A 19,581-nucleotide genomic window follows, 5' to 3' on the forward strand; every position below is an offset into this window, starting at 1 on the left:
AATTATTTTCATTTTCAGAAAAATGTTACAAATTAAAACCACAAGGGTGCTATTTCTCCCCATATTTGGAAAAATGCTTATAAATCTACCAACTTTTGATTAAATAAGCTTTAAAAAATATGTCATGGAAATTGATTAAATTTACTCTCAAATCTTAAAAACACGATAGCACCCTTCTGGTTCTCAGGTGACAATTTGTCCTATCTCATGAGCTCCCACGCATGTTTTTGTTTGTGTAAATCATCTATTTTGCAGAGGTATCTTATCAAAATAAAGAAAGCTATTGAAATACAGTTGTCACACTTATAATCAGACTGCCTTGTGGGTAGCAATGGATGAGGACAGAGTGTCTGATTAGTGTGTGATTTTGTGTTGGGACTTCTTTCCTTTTTTTTCTTTTTTCTTTTTGGACATGCCAGATGTGGACCTTTAAGTGCCATTGCAAAGATAACTAGGTATACTCTAATTAGGGGCCAAATTCTCATTATGACCCAAGGATGCATGGGCGTGTAGCTGTGGTTATAATGACATGGGATCATCGCATCGTGTACAATGCTGAAATGAGCTCATTTCACGTCCACATATCATCTATTAAAAGCTTTTCAAATAAAATAACTGGTGCATATATATTAGGCTGCCTTCAAGTTGGGTGAAATTTTCTCTCTAATCTGCAGAGCTTTTCGAGGGGATGTTTTGCTGCCGTCAAAGGAAGGAGAGCATGGAGGAATTCAAGAGGATCTTGGGAGGAAAGTCAGATGTCTTCAGTGGCATCACTGTAACAACCAACGACCAGCTGAATGTATGGAACACCGTACAGGATTTTGAGAAGATGTTGTCAGGTAAAGCTATGCAGTGACTTTGAAATATTGTACATGCCACATTTTTTGTATAGAAATAGTTGTTTTATTTTCACGAATGTTGCATAGGGGAGTGCACGAAAGAAAGTGTATTCCCCCTCCCATGGCATGGAGCCTAAAGGACAAGTCCACCTTCATGTACGTAAGGATTTAGAGAATGCAGCAATATTAGTAGAACACATCAGTGAAAGTTTGAGGAAAATTGGACAATCCGTTCAAAAGTTATGAATATTTAAGTATCTGCGCAGTCACTGCTGGAAGAGAAGACTACTACAGTGTATGATGTCACATGCGTACAACTATATCAGGAAAATAAAAAGAGAATTTCACAAATGTTACTTTTTGAAAAAAGTGCATAGTTCTTCAACTTGCTACTGACGTATGTTAAGGGTAATATCATTCCCCCTGCCTTCTGAAAGAGAGAAGTCGAGTGTTCTTTTGTTATGGGAGAAAAATGGAAATATGTTGAATTTTCTTTATTCTTTCTTTATATCGTTGTACACATGTGACATCACAAGCTATAGTAGTGTTGTCATGCAGCCGTGACTGAGCAAAAACTTCAAAAATTCATAACTTTGGAAAGGATTGTCCGATTTTGCTCAAACTCTCACTGATATGTTCTACTAATATTGCTGCATTCACTCAACCCACATGTCTATGAAGGTGAACTTGTCCTTTAAGCATTTTTAAGCAGTACAAAGTGCAATCTGGTATATACTATTAATGTTTTGGCTTATTCTAGTGTATATTTTAAAGGCCAAGTTAAAAAACAAAAAGAGGTAGTTTCTTGATTTTCGGAGAGGGGTTATGCGGGAATCCTTACTATTCGATATCTTACTGATTTTGATCTGAAATCTGCCGAAATGATGACCTTTGCCCTTGTGTTTTTGCATTGTCATGGGGTGTGTTTTGATTTGATGGGATAAAAGATACATTTGTAATATGCTCCAGCGTTCAGATACTCACTGCAATACGAACGATCACACTATTTCTCAAATAATTATAAATAATCTCAAGATTTCTTGGAATTTGGGTTGCAATTATGCTAATTGCACTCTCTAGTGAGATTTTTCCATCCACACTGGCAGAAACCATTTATAAGATCTGCGTAGCAATGCAGATATCGATATTTGGATCCCGCTTTGATTTGCAGCGGTGTAAATGCTATCACTAATGATTTGTAACAAAACAGGGTATTCTGGTGTGGGCCACAAATGTCTTGGCATACTATACGGTGCCTGTATTCTCATCTCCAGACTCTCTTGATGAGTGGAAGACAAAGGGAATCCGTGGAGTGTGGATAAAGATCCCTCTGGAGCACGCAGAGCTTGTTGGGGTAATCGCAAAGGTGAGGAAAAAATGAAAGTCTTTTTTGTTGTTGGTTGTTTTTGTCTTTAAGGCGTCATCACATGTTCTTTGTGGTTCTGTCGCAAACTCCAAATCAGTGTATAAGTGTCACTTTGCAAGTCTGTGGTAAAATTTTGCTTGTCCATTTGGTTTTGGGTTTTTTGTTTGTTGTTGTTGTGTTTAGTGTTGTTGTTGTGTTTAGTGTTTTTGTTATGCTTTTATTGAAGCTTGAATTTATTTTTTTGAAAAACCACCAAAAATGATGTGAAAATGTTGCTGTTTTTTCACCATCATGCTTTTTAATAGGAAGATGCGTCATACAAGCATTTGTTCGAAGATAGCATTTCAACTTGAGGAAATCAAACATTAAAATTCAGCATTTAAATAACTTGAAAAGGATTTCTTTGAGCACCTAGTTATTACATGTATATTCTATTTTTATTTGGTGGCTGTCACTCCTTTCTTTCATGCAGCCTTCAGAAACCCAATAGGCTCTTTTGAGTATCATTTTTTTCTTCAAATTATTAAATCTACAATGTACCTGTATTTGATTTTTGCATTCTTAGGTGGATCTGTATCTTTTAGATGCATCGAACCAAATTTTAGGAGCATATCATGTTGCCCTGGAGGCCAATGGATGGCACTGACTTTGATCCATGCCTAAAAGCTGTGTATATAGGAGATACTATCAAAACCGTAATCCCATCCTACCTATCCAAAATACACAGATGAGAAATAAAAAATGCCCTTGTTTTAGCTTATTCTTATCTGTTTAAAAAACATTGACAACAACAAAGCAAAACAACTTTATACCTCATCCTGATAATTTTTCATTCGCTCTTCGTAGATGGAAATACTTTGATAGATTATTGATAATGCTGGTATTATATATCTATATATTTTTTGTCCCCGCCGAACGAGTTCGAGCAGGGGACTATGAAACGGGCTCCGTACGTGTGTGTGTCCGTGTGTCCGTCCGTCCGTGTGTCCGTACGTCCGTGTGTCCGTCCGTGTGTGCGTCCGTGTGTGATCAAAATCTTCAATTTGCTACTTCTCTGTCATTTATGAGCCAATTTTGATTCTGTTTGCTTTATATGATAGCACTACATGGGAGCTTTGAAACTTGTACACAGAATTTCAGTCGCGACCTTTGACCTTGACCTTTGACCTATATTGTACATTTTGCTACAAAATGCTACTCCTTCGCCATTTCTAACCCGATTTCGATTCCGTTTGCTTTATGTGATGGCACTAGGTGAGGGCTTCAAAACTTCTACACAGAATTTTGACCTTTGACTTCTTTGACCTTTGACCTTGATTTTTGACCCATATTGTACATTGGCTACAAAATGCTACTCCTTCGCCATTTCTAGCCCGATTTCGATTCTGTTTGCTTTATGTGATGGCACTAGGTGAGGGCTTCAAAACTTGTACACAGAATTTTGACCTTTGACCTTGATTTTTGACCTGTTTTGTACATTTTGCTACAAAATGCTACTCCTTTGCCATTTCTTACCCGATTTTGATTCTGTTTGCTTTATGTGATGGCACTAGGTGAGGGCTTCAATAACTTCTACACAGAATTTTGACCTTTGACTTCTTTGACCTTTGACCTTAATTTTTGACCTACATTTTTTGTACATTTTGCTACAAAATGCTACTCCTTCGCCATTTCTAACCCGATTTCGATTCCGTTTGCTTTATGTGATGGCACTAGGTGAGCGCTTCAAAACTTCTACACAGAATTTTGACCTTTGACTTCTTTGACCTTTGACCTTGATTTTTTACCTATATTGTACATTTAGTTGCAAAATGCTACTTCCGGCGGGGACATATATTACGCACCGCGTAATTTCTACTTTTCCTTGTTTTTTTTGCGTCACAAAACTATGTATGCAGTCAAAGGCATTGATACATGTGTAAAAAGACTGAAGAAAAGAGAAACAGAAGAAAATGAAATTAATTTGATTGTGTGTTAAAATGTGTGGAATTTAATTGCTGTTTTGTTGCCAAATACATGTGCAAACAAACAAGGGCAGAAAGAGGAAATGAAAACAATGTGATTGTGTATAAACAGTGCGTGGAAATTACAGTGTAGTTGCAGTTTTGTAGCCAAATGTTTCTCTGTTGCTTGCTCCCTCTGCCCTGCAGCATGGCTTTGTGTATCATCACGCACAACCCAGCTATGTCATGATGACACGATGGCTACCCAAAGATGAACCCAATATGCTGCCAGGCTATGCCTCACACTACATAGGTAATAGTACACCAGACACCATGTGTTGTACACCAAACACCAATCAGCTGCCCTGATGTGTACATATTACATTGTATGTCACTTCTTAGCACAGTGAAATCTGTCATGCACTGAACACCAGACACCATCAACCATATTGATGTACATGTAGGTTGCTCCTCAATGTGTTTCAATATACCATGCCATGCTCTGCAACATCCCATAGCACAGTGTAACTTATACCATACACTATACACCAGACACCGTCAACCATCGTCTCAATGCATTTAAGTGCACCATGCCAACATCCCACGTCATTCATGAGAATGAATCATACTCCTCTGTTTTACACCTCATCTCATCACATCACTCTAGATACTGTACCACCATCAGGCCACATAAAATGTTTTGCAATTTGCCCATCACCAAGCATTACACCACAATGTGTTAAGTGCTGGAATGGTATAAATCCATCTGGGCCATGCTACACCTGCATATCTCCATATCAAAACACTGCAACAACCAGAGCAGGGTTCGACGCTCACTTTTATTTTTGGTGGCCCGATCGGGCCACCAAAATCATGAATTCGTATTTTTTGGGTTGGCAAGAAAGTAATACACTCTATCTGGTGGCCCGAAAAAAAATCAAGAAAAACATGAAAAAACTAAATCGGTCCTACTAAACATAGAAACATAAATATTAAGCATTACTGAAGTAAAACAGGTACCCATGTCCAACATTAGTGAATAGAAAATTCAATCATCTTACCGTTATTCTGAGTTCTAAGATTTAGCAAATAGGCTTATAGATTATATTGAAATTTTATGCTATTTTCGTGGTCAAAACTTCCGTTTGAAATGAGAAAGTGGGAGCATTTACAGTTATTTGTAAACATCCGACATTTGTTTTAGCATTGTAAAGAGCCGAAAGTTACCGTTATTCATTTCTGATTGTAAAAGCAATCATCCAACACTTTCTAGTATTTTAGCACCTTACGGAGCCGATTGTTGCCGTTAATCATTTTTAAATGTAAAAGAAAACAACCGACATTCATTTTAGCATCTTACGGAGCTGAATGTTATCCCTATTCATTTCCGAAAGTGAAAGCAAACATGCGCTTTTCATTTCAGCATCTAACTGAACTGATTGAAACCGTTAATCATTTCCAAATGTAAAAGCAACAATCTGTTATTTATTTCCAAATTTAAAAGCAAACATCCGGCATTTATTTTATCATCGTACGGAGCCGAATGTTACTGCTGTCCACTTCTGAAAGTGAAATGAATCATCTGACAATTATTCTAGCATCATACGGAGCTGAATGTTACTGTTTTTTATTTTTAAACGTCAAGGCAGACATCAGACATTTATTTTACCATCAAACGCAGCTGAATGTTCCTGCTATTCATTTCGAAATGTAAAAGCAAATATCCGACATTTATTTTAGCATCGTATGGAGCAGAGTGTTACTGGTATTCACTTCCAAACATAAAAGCAACAATCTGACATTTGTTTTGCCATCTCCTGGAGCAGAGTGTTATTGCTATTTACTTTCAAAAGTAAGAGCAAACATCCAACATTATTTTATTTAATCATCGTATGGAGTTGAATATTATTGTTATTCATTTCCGAACGTCAAAGGGATCATTCAACGTTTATTTTAGCATCTTCCGAAGCTGAATGTTTTTGCTATTAACTTTCGAACGTAAAAGCAAACATCTGGCATTTATTTTATCATCTTACGGAGTTGAATATTATTATCATTCACTTCCGAATGTCAAAGCAAACATTCGACATTCATTCCAGCCGCGGAGCCGAATGTTATCCCTATTCATTTCCGAAAGCAAAATCAAATATCTGACATTAAATCTAGCACCGTACAGAGCTGAATGTTGCCGTTATTCATTTCCAAAAGTATAAGCAAACATCCGACATTTATTTTAGTATCATACGGAGTCAAATATTACCGTTATTCATTTCTAAAATAAAAAGCAAACATTGACGTTTATTTTAGCATCTTACGGAGCCAATTGTTACTGCCGTTCATTTCCAAAATTAAAGGCAAACATCCGATTTTTTTTGGTCTTCATTTCAAAATCTTCATTTCTGATATCTGATCAAAATCTTCATTTCTGATATTTTGGTGGCCCGATGTGCGTTTTTGGTGGCCCCGGGCCACCGGGCCACCGTTAGTGTCGAGCCCTGCAGAGCTACACTGCAATCAATACTACACACTACATGGCCATGTTTTGGTGAGAGGGCTTATATCTGTCTTACTACAATAAAAAAAAGGCAAGAAAATTGGCTATGAAGTTTTGTATTTCCCTTGACTGAAAAAATAATTCAAGTTTAGGTTTGCATCAGTTTTCTTCTAGAATGTTGTGTACACTTCAGATGTTATCATATGATGATTTTCTTGCCTCAAACTTTTGAAAACCTTTCAAAATGAATAGTTTTATTCATGCAAGCCATATTTACTGGTACTTCAACCCATTATATTCCACAGAAGGGTGTATCTGCATATGCATATGTACATTGTAAATATTGTGAACAATTTGATGATGGAAGGCTGTATCAAGAGCAACACCTTATGGCCAAATTTTGGAACACCCTACCTTTGTACTGATTCCCAGAGTGGTATTTTGAGAAATTTGCAAGCACTCAACCCATTATTGATAAATTTGGCAAAAGGATAAATCTGGAAATATGCCCTTTTGCCCATTTTTTATGTATTCTTCTGTGTTCCTTTGCCAAATTAATTTGACAAAAGGGTGAATCTGGAGATAAGCCCTTCTGCCAAATCTGTGAAAACCTATCCATGAAAATTCAGGGGTGGTTCTACAGATACGCCTTTATGCCAAATCAGCAGGAAGGGAATAGCTGAACAAGAGTTCAGTGAATTATGAGAATTGGCTGAATGAAAAATTTGGCCTTGAGAATCTAGCAAATGGACACCCAAAAAAGTGATGCTGCTCACTCTTACATGTAGCCCCTCTTACCAAAACACGGTTGGGCAGTTTCTGAACAATGCATGCCTCAATACTATGCCATTGAACGCAATACTACTATACATTGTAACTCTGCAATCAGTACAATGTACATTGTATACCGATATCCAACAGCAGAATATACAGTATGTAACACTTTAACTCTGCACGTCGATGACTCTCCATAGGACTCATTCAGTGACATGCACTCTACATAAACTCACACCAATATGCCACTTTATTAAGCAGACATTACTGGTATATGTATTCCATATACCACACCACAAGAGTTGGTATCTCACACACACATAATGGTGATATGTACAAAGGGACATCAGAATGAGAAAAAAAAATTAGAGAAATACAAAGAGGTAATGAAAGAGTACAACATTCACAAAGCCAAGATTTTGAAGAGCTTGTGACCAGAATGTGAAGTTGTTCACAGGGAATAATAACTTGAACAAAGAGAGTGAAAGTGACAGAAGGAAGTTAAAGAAAGGAAATGAAAGTAGCAATTTCTGTGATGCATTGATAGGGTAGAATGTAAACAATGTTCAATACTTTGTGAGAATTTTTCTCTGACATGTAAGTACTGCCTAGTTCATCACACAAATAAAAATTGACCGAGAATGCAATAAATATACAAATGTATCAAGCATATTCTAATGATGTGTGATTACATTCTTATATGATGCATATTCACAACAGATATAATTCTGAGTACATTGCATATGAGAACTTGGATGACAAATTTCTAATGGCGGGGGGTGGGGGCTGCACAGGCAAATACAGAGTACTCAGTCTTCTAATGCTACTTTTGTTTTATATTATGTGATTTGTATATGAAGAGTGTCTGCACAGGTTATGAGTATGCTTGTGAGATTTGTTCTGTATACAATAAGTGGGGGGGGGGGGGGGGGGGTGACCAGTGAGTTCCTTGTATGTGTATAATATTATGCATGCTGTTAGCGAGATCTGAAATATATTTGTTGGCAAATGGGAAGTCGGCATTTAATGGCTAGGAGATTAAACTTATACCAGCTCTGGTTTATTAACTCTTTTAACAGACAGGTGTCTATAGGATGCTATTGTTCTTGTACATCATGATAGGGCCTTTGGTTTTGATTGGGTTAACAAGCTGCAAGCACGTATTTTCTCCCCCCCCCCCCCCCCCCCCTCCTTTATTCCCTCATTCTGTATTCCCTTGCTCTTCCTGTCCAAATGTTCAGGTGCAGGTGGATGTGTGTTGAATGAGAAGAATGAAATTCTGGTCATCAAAGAGCTGTATGGGAAACTCACTACGTGGAAGCTACCAGGAGGTGCTGTGGAACCAGGCGAGTTTATTTATTATAGATTTGTTTGTTGATTGATTGATTTAATGGATTATCATGGTACTAAAATGAATATTTGCAATTTGTGCTGTCCATAGTCTGCCATGAATCGTGCTTAAACTTTGCCCCAATTTTTATTTTCTCTTTAGAAAATTACTGGCTGGATTTTGACCAAACTTCACAAGAATCATGAATAGGGGGAGGGGATCATAGTTATACAAATGGTGGTGGTGCCAGTGGGAGGCTATGGGGGGAGGGGGGGGGGGGGGTCTCTAGGGCAAGACATACCCAAAGTTATGAGGGTGTTGCCCAAGAGGTCTGCAGCAATCGGCACAATCTCGAGATTTTTTAAATATAATTTCCCTCAGGTGGAGTGCCATACAAGCAAAGCGTTCCACCTAGATAAGCACTGCTGGACCTGTAGGTCATTTGTTATTGATTTCAGTATGTATTTATTTTTTATTTTTTTTGTGGGTTGGCTGACTGGTTGGTCAATCATTTGGTCAGATGATTAGTCTGTTCAGTCGTGGTTAAATGTGTATTGAGAATACATGTAGTAGCAAGAAGCTAAGCTAACCACTTAGAATATGCATAAATTGTGTGACTGATTTTGTGGAAACTGAGATGGTCCAAAGAAGGGGGCCGCAAGATTTTAGAGCTAAATAATATGAGAGTATGCACACATGCATAGAGAGAAACTGAAGGTTGTGCTCGGTGGCAAAATTTCTGCAGTGATATAGATTTCCTTTTCAGTATGGTGGAAAAGTATAGTTTTGAAAAATGGTTAAAACATATCAATGTACCTTTGACAAAAGTGTAAGAGCGCTTAGAAACGTAAATGTAATTTGTGCTGCACAAAAATGGTTTATTATTATCAGTATTGTTGTTGTTATTGTCATGTTAATATGATTAGAATCAAAATTTTTCTCCCGTAACCTAACAGTGTCATGAATATGTGTTTGCTCATGCAGCTACATTAGGCTCTGAGCAATAGTTTTGATAGCGGTAGTCTTCTTGCGACTGGAAATTTGACCCTTGATGTCAATTCCTACTCTCAGGGGAAGATCTGGGCGATGCCGTTTGCCGGGAAGTTAGGGAAGAGACGGGGGTGCAGACCAAGTTCATCTCACTGAGCTGCTTCAGGCACCTCCACCGGTTCCGCTTCGGGCGCTCGGACATCTACTTCGTGTGCCACCTGGAGCCCCTCTCGTCCAAGATTAAGAAGAATAAGCAGGAGATCGCAGAATGCCAGTGGATGCCTGTAAGTCACAAACGATCTTTTTTTTTTTTTTTAATGCTCTTCTTGATGTAAAGATTACAGTGCACTCTTGTTATAATGAACACAGTTATAACAAAAGTCTCGTTACAATAAAGTAAAAATCTCAGGTGCCAAAATTATTATTGATATGTCTTTGCAGGTTCCATGGCATATGCTTCTGTGACAGTTGTTCCCATGAAATATCTGCATGCTAAGCCAAACATAAATTATGCCCACAAACATAACCCTAACCCTAATCACATCAAACTAAACCCAAAACCCTATCACAGCCCTAACCCTAACCCTAAGTCCTTGGAGGAAATAAGACCAGAGCAATTATTGCTGGAGCAAATATCCTGTCACCATCTTTACATACAAACCTGTACTTTATTGTTCAACCACAATGAAATTTTGATATGACGAAACAAAAGTGCCAGTCTAGAAGAATTTGCTCTGACGGGAGGTCGTCTGTATTGAAAATAAGTTGAAATGGAATATAGTTAGATTTCTGTTCAGGAAAAATTATTATGACTGACATCAGTATTCTCATTGGGATGCATTTTGATTTTACATATTGACTTTCAGGTGGAGGAATACATGAAGAATCCCGAAGTGCACGCAGCAAACAAGTACTACGTGCGCCAGTGCCTTGATAGATTAACAGATGGCAGTCGGCAGGAGGCGATTCGTTCCAAGCTCGTTAACGTCAGCCAGGTCTACTCCATCATGTCTGCAGATCAACAAATGGAAGAGCTGCAGAACTCAATTGCGGAGATCAGTGTGAACGCGTCGGCGAAACCTGAGGGTGCCGATTCAGGCAAGAGCTGATGTTTGGCCTTAGAGGAAGGAGAAAGATGCTACTGCTACAAAGAGTGAAAGTGTTTTGTGAGACAAAGTAGTATTGTTGAAGTGACTACTGGTAGTCAGCAATAGCCTGCTGAGTAACAATGACCAAAATACGATTAAAAAAAAGAAGACAAATTACTCTCGGGGAGTTTGCGAGATTCATCAAAGGATGCCTTGCAATTTTATGTTGATCACACGTCTGCAACATTTAATACTGGCAGTTTCCATTTGCTCTTCAATTCCATGATGCATAAAATGTTTGTCAAGCAAAAACAAAGAGATTTTAAACAGCAAAGAATAACTTGCCGTGAAATTAATTTGTGCCAATGTGGCCTTCAAAATATGGTTGCTATTTACGAGTTGTGAATTTTAACATCACTTTAATGCAGTAGAACTGAGTGCTATGTTTAGTACACGTATGCGATTGATTTTTAGTTTATTCATTGTGCAATTACTGTAGCTTTTGAGTTTAGATTGAGATTTAAGATTAATAATTATTTTACTGTCATTTACCACTTTTTGTGTGGTTGCACACAGAACATGGCAAGGAGTGAATTAGAAATAGCGGCTGTGCACAAACATAGGTTGAAGTTGTAGCTACGGTGCCAGGTGATTGATTATAGTGTTACAGCTTCCATTTTTACATGATGTTCTTTCTTGCCATCCTAGATATCTTCTTGGAAAATCAACTGCAACATATATCAAGAAAATCATTTTCATCATATTTGAAAATAAAAGAAATGTCACGTAATTACAATTCCGTAAAAAAACAAGCAAGCAAACAAACACTAGTTCTGAATGAATTGAATGCAATATCAAGAAACTTGTAGGTTATGTTATGCAAAAGTATTGTAACGGGGTAGTTGTGTATTCTATGCTGTACAGATGAGAAATTATGTATTATAAAATACAAAGGAGCTTCAGACTTCAAAATAAAAGGAACTAGTTCATAGCTGTGTTTTTAAATGCATACTACTATTTAAACATTTCTTTTTTAAAGATATAATTAGTGTTCAGATTTCAATATGAATCTCATTTGTGACCACGCATTTGCAAATGTCATTCCATGAAACGGCCGACAATTTACTGGCTGCGTGGCAGCCATCTATTGCAAAAGTGTTCAACCTCCTGCTTAGTGCGCGGCAGCAAGTGTTCATTGGTTATCATCAGTGATTGTAAGAATTTACTTGATATCAAACCTCTGGCCAGTAAAAATCAGTGCAGAGCTCTAGGCCAATGGGATTTCAGAATTTTGTCAACTTGGTCTAAAGTGTCTGTTGTTCGAAGATGACCTGCTATTGGTGAATGGGTGGAAAGACTACCGTATATGATACAACATGCCGGTATTAGCACACATGTGTATGGAAAGGTAATTCATAATTATGCGTCATGCTTCCAATTAGTGGGTCATAGTTTGTAGAGAGCATTGTATCAAACTCAGGTTCGCTGATACAGCTGTCTTAAATTTTGAGGGAGTCTGAAATTTTGACTTTTACACTTATTCAGTTTATTCAATCATCAAAAGACAAATGAGAAAAAAGAATACACTCTTTCCTGAAATTATGTTGTGATACTGCTCTCAAAATTGTATGTAAAAAGGAAAACATGATTTAAAAGTGGAAATGAAAATGTACCCTTAAAAAAAAATGCAAAGCCATATTTTTATGTATCTTTCTATTAAAATCATTCAATGCATAAAGAATGAGAGAAACATGGCAGAAATGGCCGAAATTAAATTCTGAACAACTTTGCAGGTGGAAATGCAGTAGGATAAGCTCTGTTTCACCACATACCTAGCATTCTGAACAAAATGTTTCTTTCTAATGTATATTCATTGGGAAAGAATAAATTTTGCATTACCCTTTTTTTTTAAGGAGTATCGATAAAAGGTAGTGAGAAAGCATGTATTTACAATTCATGGGATCTACCAGGTCACCTAGCTACTTAATGTCAGCTAACATTGTAGCTACTTGGAGTTAATTGGTGTGGAGCCTTAAGTTTCTATGGCAACAAAAGTTTATCCTGGCTTCTCTTAAAATTCTTTTATATAACTATACCAAGAAACCTCATGGGAATCCTATGAAATGTCAACACACTGTATTTCTCCTATTTTCCTTATTCGAAAAATGATGTCATATTGTGGGGAGGGGTTTTCATGTATGGAGTCTGTAGACTTTTATCATGTTAACTCTAATTAATGGACTCATCGTAATATGGATATGTTATCTCTGAGAGTATGTTTGTGTTTTACATACAAATTTGAAAAAGGGCATTGAATGAATCCTATAATTGACATTATTCCTGTTTGCCTCTTTTTAAAAGCGCAATTCGTGATGCTAGAAATTATGTAATTTATCGCAAGAAATATCTATGACAACAACAATCATAGTTATGTCAATTCTTTGTATACAGTGTACGTCTATATAGGGCAATGTGTCAATCAGTTGCAGAAGTTATGTCTGTTGTTTGACAAGTACAATGTATATGAAAGAGTAATGTGTGTAGGTAAGTGGTACCTTGTGTATCAGATTAATATGAAATAACTTCTTGATGAAAAGTGAGCGAGGTTCTCACGGATGTAAGTGATCCATTCCAGCTCCTCTTATGTCATGATCACACATTTTTGTGTTCCTACATGTAGGCATGTGTCCCAGTCCTATGCATGAACATGTGGATAGGTATATGACAGGTGACTCCCGTTAAAACGAAGTCCTCGGGGACTGGTAGTTTCTTTTTTCATTTCAAAATTTTGCTGTAACCGGAGGGAATTTTGCACCATAGACTTTAATGACAAAATTTGAGGACCTGTAGTTTTACTTTGTTGTAACAAAATTTGGATATATAGCCATGTTCGCTGTACAATGTAACACAAGCATCCTGTATCCATTTACATAAGGAGTTGCATTGATTGAGCTGAACTCTTCATAAAGTACTACTACCTAGAGATTTCTTGCAATGCCAACCACTACCAGTATATGGCTTGGGTTTAACCTAGTTTAGTGTTTGTTTGTGAAGATTAACTTACAGAATAGGGTGACATAGGGATCATACGAACCATGCAAAAAAGCAGAAGAAAAAAAGAAGAAGCATGTTTTCACATTCCCACACCCCTACACAAGGACACACAAACCATCACACGCACACACACACACACACACACACACACACACACACCTAAGATTTAGAGTGGCTGCAGGAAGCTGAGTGATTTGGGCAGCTTAGGTGCCAAAGGTTGAAGTATGAAGAGAACAAATGTGAATGAATAAAACAAAACATTCAGATTGCTGCAATGCTAACAGTAAGGGGCAACAGACATTTCAGTTGTACACCTTTTTGGTGTGAGCAGCAGAGGGGAGGGCATATCACCATGGATGTATGCAAGGGGGGGTCGGGAGGGTTGTACGACCCCCCCCCCCAAAAAAAAAAAAAAAAAAAATTCAAAAGGTCCACTTTTTGTAAAAGACATTTTTGTTTTTAGAGGGCCTTTTACCAAATTTTGTCAGCAAATTGTACTCTAGGAAGGTTATAGCTAGTCATCAACTTTTTTAAAATACAGTTTCAACTTACCGATTCACGAACTTGTAAGTGACCAACACAGGTTTTATCACCAGTTTTAACATAAATGTGTTTTTCTAAGTATGCCGAAAAAAGTCACTTTTGTATGCACCAAATGGCCCCATTCTAAGATATAAAATTCAAAAACTCTCTACTGTGGGAGGGGGGACACCCCCCTCCCCCCGCTCGGTCACTCCGCTCCCTCGCAAAGGTAGGCCTAAAGGTCCAAAAATTGTGATTACGACCCCCCACAAAAAATCCTGGATACACCCCTGATCACTATCCAGTTTAAGGTCTGTCTGGCAACACTTAGTGAGGAGGTTGGTAAAGTCCAGTCCTGTCGGCCATTTTGAGAGCCCAAGATTTGGTTTTCAAAACGCATTTACAAGTTACAGAATGACTCTCCACGTTCCTAGAATGGGTATGGTGTGCAGGATTTCCTTGTAATACTGGGTGATTTTCATAACCTTTCTGCACCAGGAGTGCCTGTGTGACAGACATGGCACATTAAAAGACTCCATTATTGTTATTATCATTATAACATTTGATTATAGATTTCAATAAATTGTCAGGTCTTAATACATGTATGTATTAAACTCCTATTGGCTCTTTGCAAGATACAAATTGTACATTGCTTAAATACTGCTCGACATTGCAGTATAGCTTAGAAATGATTACACTTTTATGACTGAGCCTTTTGACAATTATATGCTGTCACTGTCAGGAGGTCTATGAACAAATATGCTGACAAACCTCTATAAACTGAATGGTTTATTTATGAATGGTGTGTTTATGAATGATTTATTTGTGGCTACTCTCTAAGGGAAATGATTAACCCATTCCATACTGAATTCTGAAATCTCCATAGACTTAATACACAGGCCACCAGGTTCCCGTGTGGAACAGGTTAAGTGTGGTAAAATCTGGTCACTCAAAGACCGGCTGTTCTAAAAGCATGCATTTACAGTACTGTATTTCAGCCCTGATTTTTTTTTTCCATTTTTTCATAGCTTAATGTTTTACACAATATCAGAGACTGGAAGCATGGAGGACTATACAGCTCAGGTTTATCACATTGGAAACATTGTTAAGCAGTGCCTTTATTACAGGTTGGTATTAAACTGAAAGGGAAATAGAAGTGCGTGAACTTGATTATGGGTCGCTGGTACATGGGAACCTTGTTATAACAAGCTGCTTGGTACCACCAAAATTTCTTTGTTATATTTGATATCCAATTATAAATCAGGGATGAAAAATTAAAATATAAAAAGAATGGGACTGGCAAAATTACCTCTTTATACAATTGGGTACACATGTCATACTATGTCTGACCTCATGATGATGGGTATCCACTGTACTGCTAGTTATAAGTACTGTTTGAAATATTACAAGTCAGAGTATAACATATAACAAAGTGGTTTTGCAGGTCCCAATTCCATTATATATTTCTTTATTTTTGTACCCTATAAATAGGTCATTGTCAGGATTTTTAGGTCCTTGTTATATCAAGGTTCCCCTGTACTGCATAGTTAATAACTATTAGAAATATGACTGGGCAGTATTGGTAAAGAGCAAATTAATGGCAATATTTAGCAAAATGTGTATTTATCTTAAGAATAACCATGTGAGAAATATTGATGCTGATCCATGCACAAAGTGATTAAAAATTTTATACAATTTGAGACCTCCTCAGAGCTGGTTTTAGTCTGTTTTATGCCCCTTGAGTATGGGTGTCGTGAGAGAAATGTTTTTGATAACACCTACATTTGAGCATGTTCCTATATTGATTTGCAGTTGATGATGATGACATACTAATGAAATTATTGGCTAGTCCTTTTTAGGACTGAAACAATACAATTGAAATTGTATTGCCCTCATTAAAGGAAACTGAAACCAAACATAAATGTGGACTGAGTGAAAACAGCAATAGTAGAACACGTCAGTGATAGTCTGAGAACAATCGGACAATTGATTCAAAGGCTATGTATTTTTAGAGTTTTAGTGCTGTCATCACTGGATATTTAAGAAGACTACTAGTACAGTTCATGACGTCATTCTTGACAATAATAAAAGAGATTAAATGAGAATTCCCCAAAATTGTATTTTTTCATGAAAAGTACACATTCCCTCAACTTGTAACTGACATATGATTAGGCTAATATTACAGTGCACTACTGTTATAATGAACATGTTTATAAAAAAATTCTTTTACAACAAAGTGAAAATTCAGGTCCTAAAATTAGCAGCTACAGTATAGTTTTATGTTCTTTACTGTTGCGCTATAAGAACAACGAAAGAAAACCGTTAGTTCCAAGGACTTTGTTATAAGAGGAGTGCATTGTATTCCCCCTGCCTTTTGAAAGAGGCAAGTCAAGTGCTCTTTCATTGTGCTGGAAAAGTGACAATATGTTGAATTTTCTTTGTAATTTCTGTATACACTGTATTGTTGTCCAGAAAGACGTCATTGACTGTAGTTGTAGTCTCCGTATCCAGTGATGACGCCACCGAAACCTCAAAAATTCATAACTGTTTTAAATCGATTGTCCAGATTTCCTCAAACTTTCACCGATGTGTTCTGCTAATATTGCTGCTTTCTCTCTATCCACATTTATATTGGGGTTTTGGTTTCCTTTAACCCGTTGAGGACGAGTCCCGAGTATACTCGAGCAGGTGTCTATGGGAAATGCGTGTTATAGCAAAATCAGCCCGTCCTTGGGGGGGGTTAAAGGACCATATTGCATGAGTTGAAGGCATGTGCGCCGTAACACGTGCAATGGTGATACATCTATTGTCCCCGTTTGGGCCAGATGATATTAGTATGAATAATTGACTATAATATCAGTACCGCTAATCACTCCTTTCATCAATTGACAATTGGACTCAAAAAGAGAGCAACACACATGAACATGGTGATCAAGGCATAACATTGGAACATGAATTTATGTCTGACGAACAATACCTTAACGTAAGTATTTCACCACGAACTGTAGTATTTACATGAGTTATACATTCAAATTGGCATTGATACTGTAATAACTTTACTGACAACCGCTCACACTTCATCACGAAACACATAAAACCAACAGGTAGTGGCAGTGGTGGTGAGAGTGATTCCACCTACTGTAGCAGTACTTCGTAGATTGTAGTGAAGTAGATAAAGGTTCTCATTCACATACATCTGTATACTGTCAGCTGAGAAGCAGAAGGGTGTTATCGCAATTTTGGGGGCATTTCGAGTTATTGGTATCACGTTGCAGAGCTTGATCTCCTCTACATCATGGTGTCAATTTTAAATCATTTTTATATTTAGTAATATTTCAAAAATCAAAACCACATGGATGCTTTTTTTTTAACCCAGTATTTAGTACAAAGCTTATTAATGTACTCCCTTTTGATTTATTAACCATTTTTTTTCATGAAAATTTATTGTTTAGTTTTTATCAATGCTCAATTCTTAGTATGCCAAAGCAGTAGCACCCTTCTGGTTCTCAGCTGGCAACATTATTAGACGAATAGAATTTGGAGAAATCTACATCCAACTGAATTCATACAATACTCCAGAGTTATTTATAGTTGCTTTAACAGTACAAAGTATGGCCAGAGAAAAACAGGCAGGAGGAAAAAAATGGCACTCTTCAAGATGCTGCTACTTTCACAAACTATATATTTTCTAAACTCTGCATAAATTATTATAGATTAAACAATTGTTTGTACACTCCTCTACAGCAGTATAGGACAAGAGTTTAAACTGCATTGGGCCATGTGGACATCACCTCCAAAAGATTCCCCCGACCATAAAGTGGACTAGAGCAGCAGACTGCAGCATGTCATTGATGTCGACTGGGATGCCCCCGCTTTCTCATGCAATCACTTCATCTGCCTGTAGGGTCAGTGGCCCTTCTCCCGCACTCGCAGAGTTCATGCACTCTCTTCCATTTCTTACAGATTGACCTTTGACCCTCTCTGCACCGAAGAAATACATGTACTCCCCAATGTATTGATAAGCCATTACCAGAGATAACATTGATTGACCTCGCCTGGTGGAAGTTACTGTAAAACAAGGAATGTTCGCATGCATTTTAATGTCGCGAATTTTGCGAAATTCAAATGCATGTGAAAGTTAAATTCTTTTCTACACCATACGCATTGAATGTCAGAGGCAACTCACAAAAATTTCATGCCGCGAAAAAGGCCATCGGCTCCAATTCGCGAAAGTTTCATGCCGCGAAAAACATCATTTTTTACAGCACGACAAGAGAATGAGAGCTTAATTTTTTCGCTAGATTTCAGTGACCTTTGGCCTCTCGTCCCTGTCATTTTTACGGCACTCAATGTCTATCAATTACCATCCCTTCTTGCTTTTAGAAATTCCTAGCATCAATGACACCTGGATATGACTGGAGTCCAGTGACCTTTTGACCTTCACCTGTGGCCTTTTCGACTGTGATTTTTTTAAAGCATATATGTGTAACAATATGTTACAAATATATGAACAGCCTGTCAACAATCTTATCTCTTCTATGAAATTACATTTCTACAGGACATTCCCTAATGAAGTTACTGCTGAAAAATGTTACTTTCCAGCCAAAGTTTAGTAACACCTTTGATCTCCGAACTTTGGCTCACCTACACTTTACGAAGCCTGCCCAGGCCAAATACCAACAAAGTCCTCCAAACATGCTGCTTTGTTTTTCCGCTATACAGTACTGCAAACCTGAGATCTGGAACGAATAACAGGATGGATGGACAACCTGAACACACAAACACACAATGCCTTTGGCAGAAGTATAAAAAGCAAATTGAGATCATAACTGAACAACTATGACAAGGCTGTTCACAAAATTCATTTCATATTCTCTTCACTCTTTTTCTTTTAGCCATGGCTTTGTGAAATGCTTACATGTACTTAGCCAAGCCTAAATTTCAAACACTTGATGTTGCAACATTAATGATTGTCTTCATTTTCACTTCATTAAAAACACAACGACAAAAAGAATCAGAATGAAGTCAACAGTAAAATTACCTATCCAGTACCACACATGTCTTTAAAGCATCAACAAAAACTTCTGAAACACCCTACTGATACAGCAGATTTTTTCGGGGGAACAATTTCTTACAGAATCATGTTTTAAAGCTAAGATATTATGTCTTACTGCCATTGAG

The 19,581-nt window shown here is 37.4% G+C and overlaps 1 protein-coding gene across 1 annotated transcript; it reads left to right on the forward strand.

Annotated features, from left to right (window-relative positions):
- The first annotated feature begins 684 nt into the window (after positions 1 to 684).
- LOC139732834 (uncharacterized) lies at positions 685 to 12,337 on the forward strand. The gene is made up of 6 exons (XM_071643675.1): positions 685 to 839; positions 2,114 to 2,205; positions 4,356 to 4,461; positions 8,658 to 8,762; positions 9,818 to 10,020; positions 10,603 to 12,337. Exons 1-6 carry the CDS (start codon positions 689 to 691, stop codon positions 10,843 to 10,845), a joined length of 900 nt encoding a protein of 299 aa, XP_071499776.1. The 5' UTR covers positions 685 to 688; the 3' UTR covers positions 10,846 to 12,337.
- The last annotated feature ends 7,244 nt before the right edge of the window (positions 12,338 to 19,581 follow it).

Source organism: Diadema antillarum, unplaced genomic scaffold (genome assembly GCF_040938485.1).
Source record: "Diadema antillarum isolate AM-2024a unplaced genomic scaffold, OU_Dant_1.0 seq00000454_RagTag, whole genome shotgun sequence".
In the NCBI taxonomy this organism is placed as follows: Eukaryota; Metazoa; Echinodermata; class Echinoidea; order Diadematoida; family Diadematidae; genus Diadema; species Diadema antillarum.

Coding starts and splice junctions, on each gene's coding strand:
- LOC139732834 (XM_071643675.1), top strand. CDS start 689: ATGTTTTGCTGCCGTCAAAGGAAGGAGAGCATGGAGGAATTCAAGAGG. Junction 2,206..4,355: donor TTGTTGGGGTAATCGCAAAG/GTGAGGAAAAAA, acceptor TCTGCCCTGCAG/CATGGCTTTGTGTATCATCA. Junction 4,462..8,657: donor CTATGCCTCACACTACATAG/GTAATAGTACAC, acceptor CCAAATGTTCAG/GTGCAGGTGGATGTGTGTTG.